The following is a 16,489-nucleotide window of genomic DNA, read 5'->3' on the forward strand; positions in this document are numbered from 1 at the left end:
GGAGCATGTTCAATGGCATTACTTATTAACTTGATTAGTCTTAATCATTTGTCTGCATCTTTACGTACTTCCTGTATACACTTCTTCTTAACAGCGTAAATGAAAAACTTAAAATTCATATGTCGTTATTTTACAGAATTATATGAAAAATCACCCACATTTAGTGAAAACTATAAATTAAAACCTCTCCTCAAAAACTATTTGGAAGAAGATAAAATCCAGAATTATATTATAAAACAGAGGATTTATATTTAATATAGCAGAATTTTATACGCATATAGAATTTTATTCAATTTGCTTTATATATATATAATACATTTTATAGCGAGGTATAAAATTTATTACTCTGTACAGTAAAATAGAATTATATTATAAAGTTTGATGGAATCCATATTTAATATAGTAAAATTTCCCATAGGTGTTAAATTTCTTTTATCGAAGAAAACAAATTACTCTATAAATTGGTATATTCCATTACATCACTGGTAATAATTAAAACGAGAAAAAGCTCTTTCGTTTATTAAAAATAATTCACATATTAACACACGAATAAGAATTCTACCCAAACGTATCACTCAATTTTTAACAATGCATGATTTAGGTACAAATGCTTTTATAGTTAGTGGCGATTTGACAATTAAAGGGTATTCGTGTTATTGTTACGTGGCTGTTATTTACAATCGTGAACAAAGAACGGGACATGAAAAGGAACGCGAGAGCTTGCACCTCTATTGGAGGAAAGTGTAAAAGGTATGGCGATTTCACAATGGTGAACGACCAGGAAATCACTGAGGGCTTCGCTAGAGAATCGATACCGTGTCGGGACGTGAGAAATCCAAACGACTGGCGCCCTACTGCCGCGAAATTGAGTCCATTATCGCTCTGACCAGGTACCCTCCAATACCATCGATATTCGTTTAACGCATCGTTTCCCTGCCAGGAGGGTGACAAACAAGGGTCCTAGCGAGAAATATAAAATTTAGGAAGCGAGGTCAGCGACCAAAAAAAGGAAGAGACCATCCAAACCGCCATGAAGATCGGAATAGAGAGGGAAAGAAAGAAATGGATGATAACCCATGGCTTTCAATTCTACCGCTACTGTGAGAAACTCTTTTTCTTTCTTTCTCCATTTTCATCTCTCTTTTCCTTGTTAGAAAAAGCACTATGAGCAAATAGAAAGAAAAAAAACTGAGAGAAAAGTAAAGGTACTTCTATGATTAAGGGAAAAACTTTATTCATGAATTCCATCGCATCTATTATACCCGCTCGAATAAAATCTATCCGCGAATGATCCTGCGTCTTACAAGAGCAATTCGTTCCTAGAGAAAATACTGAAATTCCGTAATTGCGCCTGCTTTTTCCAACTACTTTTTCACCGACTGACTTTGAATAATCGATGTGAAAGTAAATGTTATACGTACGCATTTCCTGAACGCGTCGCGTCGCCAAAACGAGAAACTGAATAAAAGGAACTATAATTTACAGAACGAGAGGCGTACTTACATATGCGTTGATACGAGTCAACTTCACCGAGAATAGCAGTAAGAAACATTGGCTCGCTACGTAAGGAAATTGATCAAGGGTTCCTGTTCCGAGAATAACGTCTGAGAAACATTGTAGACCGTTGGAGACGAAGTAGAGGAGAATAAACATCAAGCGGTCAGTTCTCGCACCTTTCATCGTGAATAGCCGAGAGTGGCTTGGCTACGCCTCGAATCTCTCACAGTTCGCGTGTTTTCTCGTAAGTTTACGCGCCATTGGCCGCCAATCTTTAGAATGAAACTGCCGCTGCTGAGTGGATTCTCAACGCGACTTGCTTCGAGAACAAGACGCCAGGAAAAAGTGCGTCGGGTGAACAGTGAAAAAAGGGGGCTTGAAGGGAAGAGAAACGAGAGGAAGACCTCCGAGCAGATGAAATACCCGTATATAACAGTCACGATCCGAGGGCGACGAATAATCACATTTAACATGTCCAACGATACGCGAACAATACACCGACCGTCCTTCATACAGATATATTACACATTGTATTCCATTGGCAACGCCACAGCTATAAACGGCGATATTACCGCATAGCAAGCAGCCTGAAACCTTACAATGCATTTTAGAAACGCACTATGAAGTATGTCATGGAATTGTAAAGTCACGCTATCGTCCAATCTACCTTTCGTAGATACGCTCGCGCTTGTTACACGCTTACATATTGTCGACGACTAAGTCCTCCGTATGATTGTTCAACACAGACAAATTCGATTCTTTGCTCAACGCGTTATCCCGGTAAAGAAACGATAGGTTGTGCAAAAGTTCTAGGTTCTTGTGAAAATAATTTTCTAGAGAGATAAGTACTTGTCCATGTTTGTTGTACGTACTATAAAGTTTCTAAATTTGTGCTAATTCCTTTCAGACTACTCTTACATATCTTTATAGATAAATAGTTATTTAGAACGTTGTATTTAAACAACTCATAACTTCGATTTATTTATTTTGAAATATAGTACCTCGTATAATAATTGGAAATACTAGGAAGCTTTTGAAGAAAGAATATTTTAGCCTAGAATAAGAATAATATATGCGTGCTTACGTCATTTTACAATTTATATCGATTTAATCATTCCGATAAGAATATCGTACAAGTAAATATTTTGCCTACAATAACACGTTAACCAGTACCATTTCTGGTATCATACTCCTTCGAGTATGGAAAATAAGAGGACATCAAAGTGTGATAAAAACCTTGAACAATAACACAGCAGTCTCCACGCTAAATCTTTTTCTCCATCTCAAACCAGCTTATAAACTTCACGATAGTCGTCAGAAGTTATTCTACGACGTCACTGTAGACACGCAATCTTCACGATTTCATCAAAATAACAACATATAATAGCAAAAATACAATTACATATATGGTATCCGGGTCTAAAAGCAATTGATGTTTTTCATAAAAACTACGTATCTACGTGCTCAACGTATATGCATGTCTTTCATCTCAACGCAAGAATCTCCACTGAACATGTAAAAAACAAAAATCATTCAACTGATGATTTCTTTCCTTTTAACGAGATCTGGCGAAGCAAGCACAAAGAGGAAGATAGTACACGCGAGGAAGATAACCACAAAACTTTCAGTTCCTTACCAATATGAAGAGTCGGTAGGGAACGAAACTAGGACAAACTTTAGATGAGAGAATATCGACATCATCGACGAAAGGAGACAGTATTATTCTTTTGTGAAAGATTATGGAAGCATCCAAGAAGTGTAGCCTATTTCAAAGAGACAAGGGTGGCGTTGAAGATCCTTCGAATGATTTCACAGAACGATCCTGTTGGAATAGTTTTTGCGAATCGTCATTAGCTTTACGATCTCTCGACAGCAGATTTACATGAAACGCGGCATAATAGGTCGTCCAGAAAGGTGACGATAAATTTCATATTCTAGTGCTGGCAGATTCACAGACTATCTCGCCTTGGAATAGCTCTGTAATTTAATGCGCGTTTTGCTAAGCATCTGTTTATACACTTCCTAGGACACACTACGGAGCCAATCATATTTTCATAAGGAGAACATAGGAACCTCTCATTATCGTGCTTTCTTAGCCATTTACTCCTTTTTCATGGAAATCTTTCTTTATTCCTCAATGTAGCATGATATATATACAACGATAAATAAAAATAAGGTCTGCTGTTTTAATGTATCCGCATTGTCATAATAATTCGGTAATAATTTATGTGCTTTTACATGATTTTGTGTGATCATTCGTCTATCGCGATATGTTAATTTATAATTAAGATCTGTCGCAGTATGAAACGATATTGACAATCGATTGATGCGATAAACATTTTGCAATGGTAATATTATTGATAGGTATAAGGATTTTATATTTCGCGAACGAGACACCACGCATTATTATTACAGATATAAATATACAATGGAGAATATCAAATTCAATTTACTTTAGATTGTAATATAAACATTTGAAATATAATGATTCAAAGTAAAAGAAATAAATTCTTAAATTTAATACTATAGAAAAAAAATTGAAAATTACGAACGAACATTTCTCTATTTATATTTTCACCATTCTACTTCTGAAATTATTCATTACCCGACTTCGAACAAATTATATTTAAATAATATTCGAACACATATATAAACATAATCTATGTAGCATACGCTATTTGAATACAAAAATTACCACATGGAAAAGAACGAAATACACCAATGATGGCTCGATCAGTAAAATACAAGCTACATATTTTTGCAAGATCAGCTGCATGCAAACTTTTCCACTTACCTTTAGCCGGAAGTCATTGACGGTCCACACTCGGCTGGCGTAGTCGTTCGACGCTGCAAGCATCAGCGTTCCCGTAGAATCGAAATCGACGCACATCACCCCAGCGTTACTGCCAATAAGTACTCCTTTACTCTCTGACATACCTGAAACGTAATATTTATCATAAATCTAAATTTGTAACGAATACAGCTTCAAAATACAACTAATTTGAATTATTTGAAATTTATTGCTTCTACATCGATTGTTTCCGATACCATTCGTTCTTCTATCTGCTATTAATCTCTTTTCAAATCATATCTTTTCCTTCCTAACCGATCGAATCAATCAAACTACGAAATTCAATGGAAACAGTGATGGTCATTGAGTGGAATAAAAGAAACGAAGAAAATCGAAATGAATTAAAAATGAAAGATAAAGCGGTATAGAAATGTGGAGAGAAGCAAAAGTCGAAGATTACGAGAGAAGCCGTCGAAGTGACGGGCTAAGCGGATATAACCCGAACAATAAGGACGGATGTTTCATCCAATTTGCAACATGGCGCAGAGATTACATTTAAGCACGTTATAGCACGTGTGATCGTTCGACCATAGCAGGTAAAACGTTTCTAGCGGCGGACAGGACTTTAATAAACGCCTGGTTGTAGCTCGGCCATCCACTAACGCATCGCAAGTAACCTGTTGATTCGTTAACATACTTCATTCAGACAGTGAAGAGAAAAGAACCTTTTGAGAACATGTCGCGATACGCTTCGCCTTGCGCGTCATCTCCTGTTCCTATTCGCGTGGCACCTGCCTATTTTTGCTTACTATTCTAATAGTTAGACCATCTTATTATAATGACCGTCAATAAATTTGATAATAGAGCACGATAGAACTCATCACAGAGTAAAACTGGTATGTAATAGCTGGATATAAATGTCATTCTAAGATGTTTTTGAAATTTTTTAATAAAATTAATTATCGTAATAGCGCATGGCGAACACTGATTACATCCTACAGTTGGCTCTTTGTTGTGTGAAAGGGAAATCTCCAAAGCACGTATTCATGAACAAAAGATGGCAACGAAGTTTTAATTGGCCTATTATAGCAAGTTTTAATGAAATTTTAAAGTGACTTTCGTATCGCTTGATTGGCCTGCGTAGCCTCGTTAAAGTAAGGAAATTTGATAGATGTTAAGGCGATGCTAAATTACTGTGACAGAATCGTACAACAGCAGGCATTATGATTGATTATTTAAATTTTTAAAGTTTCCAATTTCACATTGGCTTCGAGAGCGGTTAATGCAATCAGGCATTCCTACTGTTTGACATTACCGCGTTTAATTCTGGACTCTTGTGACGTTCAACGAATCCGAGCGATAAACCCAGTGAGACTTGTGACTGAAACGAGAATGGTGTAATAATTTACGCGATCTATTGCAGCTCGTTACAAATTTGAATAATAGCGGGACCACTAAATAGATTATACACATGGGGATCTCGATGCTTGGACGCAATATTTGCGTAGCAGGGACCGTTCAAAGAATCGTTTACCTTGATTAATCGCTCGTTTATCTGTGACGCGCGTACCGTGACGAGCATTTAAATAATAGACGACCGTTCTAATAGTACGATTTTGTTTCACTTAATCACCTTTTGAGATATTCCAAAGCTTCACCTTCCTGTCAGCTCCACCGGTGGCAAGCATCCTCTCGGCGGGAGACCATTTTACGGCATAAACTTCTCCGTCGTGTGCAGTCTGTAAGGGTTATTAAACACTTGACGTATAAATTTTGAAAACTTTTAAGTGCATGCATGGGGCAGTAATTAATAATAACAAGCGTATCGGATTGTAATTATGTTGTCAACTTGGATTACAACAAAGTGTTTAAAGTACAAATTTGTTTCGGGAAGATCATTATCGTTTAATATTTCATAAAACCCTGTGTAAAAACTTATTTACATTACCTATACCGTTTACTAAATCGCGAGGACTTTAAAATTTATAAGACTGCTACTTTTTATAAGAAACTTCTATCTAAAGCAGTTACTAGTATATAAAATACACTCTTTTTTCTTTTGAAAATGCTGACAAAACGGCGGAAATACTTAAAAATATTGAACATTTGAAAACTAACGAAGCTAATATTATTTAACTATGAATTTCATTATCATTGCTTTCATTAATAGAAATTTTTCTATCATTAATAGCAATGTCCAATGAATGTAATATTCGATAAACAGATCGTAGAATATGAAAAAATATAAAATATAAAATTACTAATAGCAAAATGCATTACATTTATAAATATCGAAATAAATGTATAACAGGTTTCATGCATAAATCGCGCATTCTATCACTTTCATTGTGTATAAATATAATAATATATTGCATGTAAAATGCTTTAGTATTGAAAATATGTAACTAAATACAACACATTAAACTTCGATACTATTTATATAATAGACAGCCCATACTCGTTAAAACTAAATGCAAAATGGTTCAAAAATTCATACAATTTTTATTAGAACAAATTGTATTGATAAACTATCATTTGCGAATTACACTGTGTGTTCTCATTTAAAATCGTAGTATAAATGGTATTAAAGTAAAGCATATAGATACATTACAAAACAGTTTTAATATCCACATCATTTTTCCCCTTTTAAATAATATAATAATTCAAATTGTAGTTTTTACTGTACTATATACTAACACCTTGATATATTTTTAAATGGAGAACAAACATACTTAACTAACTTAAATAACATGACATTGTAATATATTTAACCTGTCTATACTATAAATAATACATATTTCTTACATATACCCAAATAGAATATAACAAAAAATAGACTTTACGTGATTGTAAACACCGCTAAAATACATAATCGTATAATAACACGTACATGAATATTCTAGTAACATAACATGCATAAATGAGAAATACAAGTTCCATAAACAGTAATAATATATGTATTCAATAACTAAGTATATTCCCATTAAGTAGCTTATTGTTCTAGACACAAGGAACTAACTTAAACCAATCGATATTATCCTGATACCTAATTTTAGTGAATATAGTGATAGATATTCTTTCTATGAAATCACATTGTTATATAGAAAAAACTTATTAACACTGTCAGAATAACTATTTGTAAAAGATCCATATAAATACATATATCTGCTCTACCTATTTTTGGCAGAAATTAGACCTTTTAACAGCTAATCTGCTTATAAAAGTAATAAAAATAGTATATTTATTTTTCGTTGATTTGTAGATACATAATATGTGGATAAATTATATCTATATAAGACATGTAAATTCATTAAACGAAAACGAATGTTGCATATGCACGTCAATATGACAATATTTTCTAATTAAAAAATGGTATGCAATTAATATCAATTTAGTTTCTTTTTTAAGAAAAGAAAAAAACAATTTCTTTTGAATAAAAATTTGTTAAATCTTGATAAGGTTGCAAAGAATAAATGACGTAAGTTTGTACTATAAATAATTCTTCTCTCTATAAAAATATATATATATATTTTTTATATATATATAATATATATATATATATTATATATATATGTATGTCATATCTTTTTAAAAAAATACTTTAAGTATTCGATTTATGAATGTACCACGTATTCAAATCATTTCTGATGCATTACGTGGTTCCAATTCTTTTTCAATAATCTAAGAATGTTTATTTGGACATTTAAAATCATTGTATGATTATTAATAATATTAATGCAGGAGTAACATGAAAACAGAATGCTCGTGTAATCGTTCGTGACATAAATTTTGCAAATATCAAGCATCGAGTTTGCATCCAACAACTTTCTTATTTTGTCATACAAAACATGCATTTTCGTGTTACAACGAATTAATAAACATTTGTACTAGAATTTCCACAGTAATAGCGTAATATAAAGTATTTCATAAATTAAAGTTTTGTCAACGTACAAACGTGACGGATACTTTTGTTGGAACCGCAGTAGGAAGACCAGAGATTCCTTCTTTTAAACTGGATCTATCGGGACTAACAGGTCGTGTGTCCCGAGCCGCATCTTCCAACTCTTTCTGCATTTTTGCTTGCCTTTTTCTGAAAAAATATATACGCATGCCCACGATTTAATAATGATTCAATAACTATTAGAAATAAAATATTCTTGCATATAAATACCCAAAGATATCGGAAAGTTGCCCTTTCTCTTTGATCACTGTATTGTTATGTTTCATGCAAGGTAAAACAATTAGTAAAACCAACGTTTCGCTGTTGTTATTTCTTCATATTAACAATAAATCTCCCAATTAATTGATATTTTAAACGTTTATCTTATTATTTTTATTATTTACATTAGTTATATTTATTTGTATTTAATAATTATTAGGTTTACGTATTTATTTAGTAAAACATATGTTTCAGCATAATTGCTTTTTTTTCATTCTCTTCATTTATTTTAAATTCACTCGCTCACTTTACTTTTTTATATTAATTTGTATTATAATAATACATATATAATAACCATGAACATAAAAGCAAAAACAAACGAAAAGTATGGACATATGCGAACGTATGATATGATCAGCTTCCTTTAATAAACGACCCAAAGCTGTATTGAGCTATAAGCATAATTTTTGTCACGTCACTTGCACAAACTTACCCAAATTTTGATATGGTTTGCATCAAAAAGGCTGTGGGACTGGAAAAACTCTCACTGAAAATAAAATGTCAAGCATTGTGAAGTGCTAATGTAATTGCTACAATGATGGTATCTTGACGTACCCCTTCATTCTCTCGCTCTGTGAAAAGTTTAATATTTTGCATACTATCTTAAATGATTTGTAAATATTTGTAACCGACTCAAATGTTAGTTTTAATAAAATCTCATAATTTTTAATTAAACATATTAAAATGTACTGTATCAAGAAAATATAATCAATTATTCAAACACAATCTACATTAAATTCGAGAACTTGACATATAGTGTACAATAATGTATCAAAAAACATTTCAAAATATCCAAAGTCAAAAGAGATATGTATTTTTACACTTACTGGTCATAAAATCATAGAATTTGAAAATTCAGTTAACTGCAATAATCTTATCAAAAATAAAATTTAAATATAGCAAAAGATTTCCCTGTACATATATTTTTCTTATTCTGTTAATTGAAAATATTGCTGTCACAATGTGAATTCTTTTTGTTCCAAATTTAAAAAAACTTCTCACTTTAAAAATACATATATGATACAAATGCATTATTTTGAAGTGATAAAAAACAATGTTAAAGAAAATATTCTATGTACCTACAATAGATAGTGAAAATGGAATATGTGAACTTTATTAAACCGTTAATAACAAAATACTTTCAAATTAGTATAGAACCATCATGCTAACAAAATTAATAATTCCAAATTTCGTGCATATGGCATTCGTAAATTTAAAACTATTAATAGAGAACATAATTGCTAAAAGGTATCAAAATTATATGCAAAACTTTCTATGATAATGTAGCAAAATGTAAAATTTGACTTGATTTATTAGTATAAAATATCTTCTTAAATTATTAATTCAATTTTAGTATTATTAATATAAATTATGTATGTAATGAAAACAAATGTAAGAAACGATGAAAGAAACTATAATTGTATTACGAAATTCTGCGACAGAATTTTTGTTTCTTTATCATAATATAAAAAATCTGTTTCATTTATATATTTTATATAGTTGTATATTATATAGATGAAGCATATTGATAAACTTATTTTAAATCAGGAAATATCACGAAGTACAAATGTAACTTCATGTATGTACTACACGCTGATAACTGAGCGTATGTACAGGTCTATAAGATTTAAAAGTTTAAAAATTATACATATGCATATATAAATGTGTTTTATAAATATTAAATGCTTACCTCTTCTTTTCTATATTCATTTGGATAATTTTTGAAAAGACACATGTTTATTATATCTAATAGATATTATCTTTTCAAAATGTGAGAGTTTTTGACGACAGACGGTACATAACATCGTATGCGATCGATAGCATATTTGCTATGATTTTTATTCATTGCTACTACAAGATATGTACAAAATAAAGCTTATGGCATATTAGAATAGAATCGAATAGAATAGAATAGATATCTGAAGGATAATGTCTTATTGAATTCTGAATAAAATATTCCCTATTTAGCTTATTTTAAACAGAAAAATATGTATGTAGTATAATATGCCAAACACATTACATGTATTTTAGTATCTCCAGAATGCGATTAACATATCATGCAATTACAGATAAATTATTACGATAATGAAAATATTTTAACACTAAGAAATAAAATGTCAGTAATTCTCAAATGCAAACAAAATCTATCTATAAAAAATATAATTAACCTAATATTCTTTCTTATTTAATGAAACGACTATACTATTAAAATCCTCTGTATTAGTACGAATCATACGAATTTTGGATGATGAGAATGGATGATGTAAATATATATATATATATATATATATATGTTTTTTATGCAATAAAATTTGAAATTTATGGATAGTAATATTTAATTAAAGGGCTTCCAATTAAGAAAAGATTATAAATCCTACATATTATATTAAAATACACAAACTGCAGCAATTAGTAAAGCATTTGAGGATAAATTATGAAAGGAAATATACAATAAGCAAGTAGAAGAGATCTAATCTATGCAAGATACAGCAATAAAAGATTAAGGATACAATAAAGATATATTGAAAATGATACTACCTTTGCATGAACATATGGTTTCAGAAAAAATATGATACATACAATGAATTACTATTTACAAAAATATACTAATCGCAATTATGTTACATTTAGATCAAGAGCCATCACATTTTCTATTTAACAATACAAAATATGTGCAAGGAAACGATAATAATCTTACACAAAAATTTAAATTACTTGCTTTATATAAACAAAAAATTAATAGAAGGAGAAAGGACAATTAATAAGGACAAAACGCCAACAAAAAAGAAATAAATATGGTACTCACTTCAGAAAATTGTCGTTTTCTTCATTTACTTTCTCTGCATCTCGTGTTTTGTACTTAATCAAACGTTCTATTAATTGGCGGTTTTCTTCCTATAAATATTAAAAATATATTAGCATTTACAAATATAAATATATATTATGATCAAGCATAAATCATACAAATTATGATATTAGCGAAAAATATTTTACATTGCATATTATATTATAAATACCTGTGCTTTTCTAAGTTTTTCTTCTAAAGATGCAAAAGCAAGTTGCAAGGCTTGATGCTCATCCTTTAACATTTGATTAACACTTTCTAGCTCTCTTTCTCTGCTAAGAGATTTTGATACTTCTAAACGTAAATTGGCATTGAGCTCCATACTTTCTACCACACTGTAAATTTTACAAATATTATGAAATTAATTATTGAAACGTGTAATACATATATGATTGGAAGAATTTGCAATTCTGTTAATGAAAAAAGACATATATACCTCGCTTCCTTGATTTGAAGCTCCTTCAACATTTCCTGCAATTTGTTATTAAGATCTACTATTTGTTGCGTATGTTCTCCTTTTCTTTTATGTAATGTTGCTAATTCTTCTGCTTGCTTTAAAAGACGAGCTTCAAGATCAGCATTTACACTTAAACCAGGAGTTCCACTAGCTGCTTCTCGGCGTAGAGTTTCATTTGCTACGGTTAGTTGTATATTTTCTCCACGTAATGTGTTTGCACTTTCAAACAATCTGTTATCTATAAAATAAAGATAGTATTGCACATCTATTAATTCAAAGAATGATATATGTACATTTCAATGGATATTAAAAAGATTGTAGCGCATCAAGTCAAAATATAATAATAACAAGTTGATAATATATCACTTAAATTTTTGTAACTAACTATATTAAGAACTACATGAAAAGAAATCTTACGTAAACTAATAAGATCTGCAAAACAATATGTTTGTTTCTTGTTCCTTTCTTGTAATTGTAAAATTAGATCTTTCCTCCAATTATTATCTTCCCTAGAATGTGATGATACACCTGATTCACTCGCGGCCATTTTCAGTGCATGAAATATCTCTTTACTATTGTTGTGATATAAATTATTTGTCTTTTCTTATCAAAGTCGTATAAAAAACATTTGACAGCAGAACAGTTGGTAGATATTTTGGCAACCTTCGACATACACTGCTTTATCACAAAAAATTTATCTTAGACCAATAATGTTTCATTTGAACATTAATCACCATTAACATCGAAAAACGTCTTACTAATCACATGACATTCAAATTTACCACGAATATTTTTAATTATGAAAATAGCTATTCTAACCTAAGTATACCAAACACTACACTGCTACCCTGAAATTGCCGGTTATTCGAAATGTCGATACGGGTGCTCTGCGAGATTTCGATACTTCAGTATTTGAATTTCAAACACAATTTCACTGAAGTCGGTAACAAATGATAAAATATTTTGCTGCAACTTCTATTCAGTAATCAATTACGTCATATATAAGTAGCATAGATAAATTAGAATAAACGCCTATTATTTATTCACAATTAAAATGGGATATATTTAAATATGAACAAAGTAAACTAATGTGCGGCAGATGATGAAACAGTTCGCTGCATCGCGTTTTGTTCAGCTGATATCACCTGCCATTTATCTAGGTTTGATATGTGTCTTCTTCAAAATCTTCGATAATTTTATTTTCGAAAATCATTAAAAACAAATTGTTCAATTTATTTCAAAACAAAATATTCATTACTCTATGCTTAATTTGCATTTTGGATTCATCATTTTTAAACCAATATTTATATCATATTAATTACTATTGACTAGCATATCTTTTAGTAGAATAGCAATCAAAATTGAAATGTAGAAACAAATATTTTTTGGCTTGTCTTCCACGTTCGAAAAGTTTTGTTACTATGAAATACAGGAAAAGAAACGAACGATGTCACGAAAAGAAGTCAAATAAAGATACGGTTAACAAATTGGAATTAACTAACAGGTATAAATATTTCTTTTAAATTATATGTAATTTTATATTAATTGATTGTTAAGCGCCAAGAATTGTTCAAAAATAAAAGAAAGTTTGGATAACTCAATCATAGAAATAGTAATCAAATAATTAAAAAGCGTCAAAGAAATCATGTCAATAACCGACGTCAACCTGGTCCAATGCAATATGTATTTTATGCCATACTTAATACCGATTTGCATATGAATCGAGGAACAGCAGCGGCAAATGTAAGCGTGATATAAATATAAATTATTTAATAATTGCCACAAAATAAATTTTAAAATATACATACTTGATTTAAATAATGTAAATTATACTAATTAATTTTAGATAGCAGTTGGTTTAATGCTCCTTTATAATATAATAGACACTGACCAGGTGAAATGTCAATACATTGATAGCTGGACAAAGAATGGGTATTATATGCTATACTAATTTTTATATATTGATAATTGTCTGTAGCAATCTATGATATTGATTTTATATTTAACTTTTAACTTCTCTTGTAAATAAGAAGGAAGATAAACGTGATACATAATTCATCTAATCTATTATGTAAAAACAGACAAAGAATAGTAATCTTGAAGGGATATGACCACAGACATTTGAAATACCTCCAACAGGAAGTAAAATTTATAGCACTCGGAACGTACGCAGTTCGACAAAAGTGGGGACGGAATAAAGCAATCATAGTATTAACTGTTTTTGGACAAAAAGAAGATTTGGAAGATGTTTTCGAAGGATTAACATATTTACGATAGTAAAAGTTAATAAAAAATAAACCCATAATTTTGAATACCAATAAATAAAGTTCTTCCTTTAACTCGTCATATGTATAAATGCATGATATTCTACTTTTATCGCAGGCAAAGTGGTATGTAATATCAGTTAAACAAAACGTACTTGCAGCTCTATAATCTATATTAATTTATAATCGACAATCTATAATCACATACAAGCTACAGATTCCATGTTTCTGACCCGCTTACCATTTTGTCTCACATGAAACGCTATCAATTCAATATAATAGCGATTTGAAATAAAACTAAAGTCTTGTATGAAATTACAAATAAAGTGTATGGCAGAATGTCCTATGATCACAAATGAACTATGGAATTTTATACTACTACAATATCTTATAAAGCATTACTTCATAACGCACTAGTGCAATTATTATTTTAATTACTTATGTTGCTTTATTTAGCGAAACGTTACATCTACTATACAGATATATGTACGCATGTGCATATGTACATATATGTATATATATACTTAACTGTAGTGAGGTAGTGTGGAATAAAAAGAATGATTAAGTGAATTCGATTATCATTCCTACTAATCGGAATAAAAATATAAAAATAATATAATGTTCATGCCATTGATAATTTCGAAAATGAAATTGTTTATGTGGTTAGAACGTTAAAAAGTTAACAGCACACTAGGTTATCTTGAAAATCACTGTTTCAACCGACGTTTATATAGATTATGCATAGACGCGTACTATAGATGCATGGAATTTTTTATTTTCTCTACAATAATAATGTGCAATTTCATAGTTCTACACAAATCTTTATAAATCGTGGAACACGAAAAATTACTTCATGTTACATCTAAAATGAGTTATCATTCGTGCTATCTCTTTACAAATTATATGCTCCTAATACGAAATCGCAAAATTGTCTGAAAAATCTATTAACATCCAAGAATTTTTAGTAATATCAATTTAGTAATATCAATGATTTTGTACCAGAAGAATATAATTCATAAAGAAGTGGCAGAATAAAATACCTACTTAAGTTACGTTCCTTATCCTAATAATCTGTTTTACCGATTTCTAGGTTTGCAGAAATTTTGTACTAATGTTTTAAAGCTTTACACTTACTTATGCATACTTACCTCAGAGAATAGGGTGTGGGTGTTGGATACAGATTGGGTATCGATTAGGCACGGATTGGACACGGACTGGACACGAATTAGGTACGAATTAGACATGAATTAGGCACAAATTAAGCGCAATTTGGGCACGGATTGAGCACCGGGTCTTAAGAAGATTCTGTGAAAAGTATCAAAATTATAATTTAAAATTTGATTGTGAGTGATTAATTACATTGTGAATCACTAATAGTTTCTTTGATCTTTCACTGACAGGACACAGATGGATCCTGGCAGACTCAAACGCCACTTATTTATATTAAAACAAATGCCTGTTTGAAAAATACATTGTCTACATATGCATGTAACAAGCACATATTTTAACAAGTATATATTATTTAAAAAAAAAATGAAAACAACGAGTCACAGTTCATTTACTTAGCTATTTAATGTAGCGAAGGCAATCGAAGCTTTGGATCTGGTCCTTTCGACATTTGCTCGGAGACTGGCTGAAACCGATCAACGGTTCAATGTCGGGGAATGTTTAGATTATCGGCACATGGTCCGTCGCGATTATTGACAACTGACACGGGTCCTCGAGAAAGGTTTCCACGTTTATCGCGTACAATATAAATAAAATGTGTGTCTAACTAAAATGTCTTTAGAGATCTAAAAGAACATACCATTCTATTGGAGATTTAATTGCGGATATGTAATATTTTTACATACAATTCACTTGCCAATTAACGTTAAATTGAAAATCACCGTAAGAAACAATTCAGACAAGTGTCAGCCCCCCTCTATCACACCCGCTTCATACCAGCATTAGCTCCGCCCGCGACACGCCCGGTTATTTTAAAAATTGCTTCGCAATAATTCAGGTACGTGAACTAGATTTAATTCGAACATTTTCGTGAACTTCGATACTTTATATTTTGAGTGAACTGAGGTGCCAGACATTCAAATGAAGTTTAAGTCTATCGAAGCCAGCCGATATTCTTTATTCTTTATTGAATTGCGAGTAATTGACGCATACTTCATAATAATTGAATTGAATATAATTTCTCTATTCGTCATATCAAATCCCAAAGAGCATAAGAAACACTCTGATTTTGTTCTAGTCGGTATTTCAGAATCCGAGAAACAAAGTTCCAATTTGATATCACGTCTACCGTCTGTCCTTAGTCAATGATATAACTGAAGTTCATATAATAACAGCTTAATGATTCTGTTTATTATATACGTTTTCTCGTTCATATAATAATAATTTATATTCAAATAAATTAATTTTG

General features: G+C 30.8%; 1 protein-coding gene across 11 annotated transcripts in view; it reads right to left on the minus strand.

Moving 5' to 3' along the window:
• The window catches only part of LOC138183283 (autophagy-related protein 16-like), a 317,854-nt gene extending 305,169 nt beyond the window's left edge, over positions 1-12,685 (minus strand). For 10 of the 11 annotated variants that reach the window (XM_069119972.1, XM_069119971.1, XM_069119970.1 and 7 more), the window contains exons 1-8: positions 12,227-12,685; positions 11,789-12,047; positions 11,525-11,687; positions 11,314-11,402; positions 8,941-8,994; positions 8,240-8,378; positions 5,922-6,027; positions 4,292-4,434 (exon numbers count right to left, since the gene is read on the minus strand). In XM_069119972.1, the coding sequence (XP_068976073.1) occupies positions 4,292-4,434; positions 5,922-6,027; positions 8,240-8,378; positions 8,941-8,994; positions 11,314-11,402; positions 11,525-11,687; positions 11,789-12,047; positions 12,227-12,356 (1,083 nt within the window). In that variant the 5' untranslated portion in view covers positions 12,357-12,685. The remainder of the gene's footprint in view (positions 1-4,291; positions 4,435-5,921; positions 6,028-8,239; positions 8,379-8,940; positions 8,995-11,313; positions 11,403-11,524; positions 11,688-11,788; positions 12,048-12,226) is intronic. The other variant, XM_069119969.1, reaches the window with a different exon arrangement.
• Between the last annotated feature and the right edge of the window lie 3,804 nt (positions 12,686-16,489).

Source organism: Bombus flavifrons, chromosome 9, assembly GCF_040668555.2.
Source record: "Bombus flavifrons isolate JBK064 chromosome 9, iyBomFlav1_principal, whole genome shotgun sequence".
NCBI lineage: Eukaryota > Metazoa > Arthropoda > Insecta > Hymenoptera > Apidae > Bombus > Bombus flavifrons.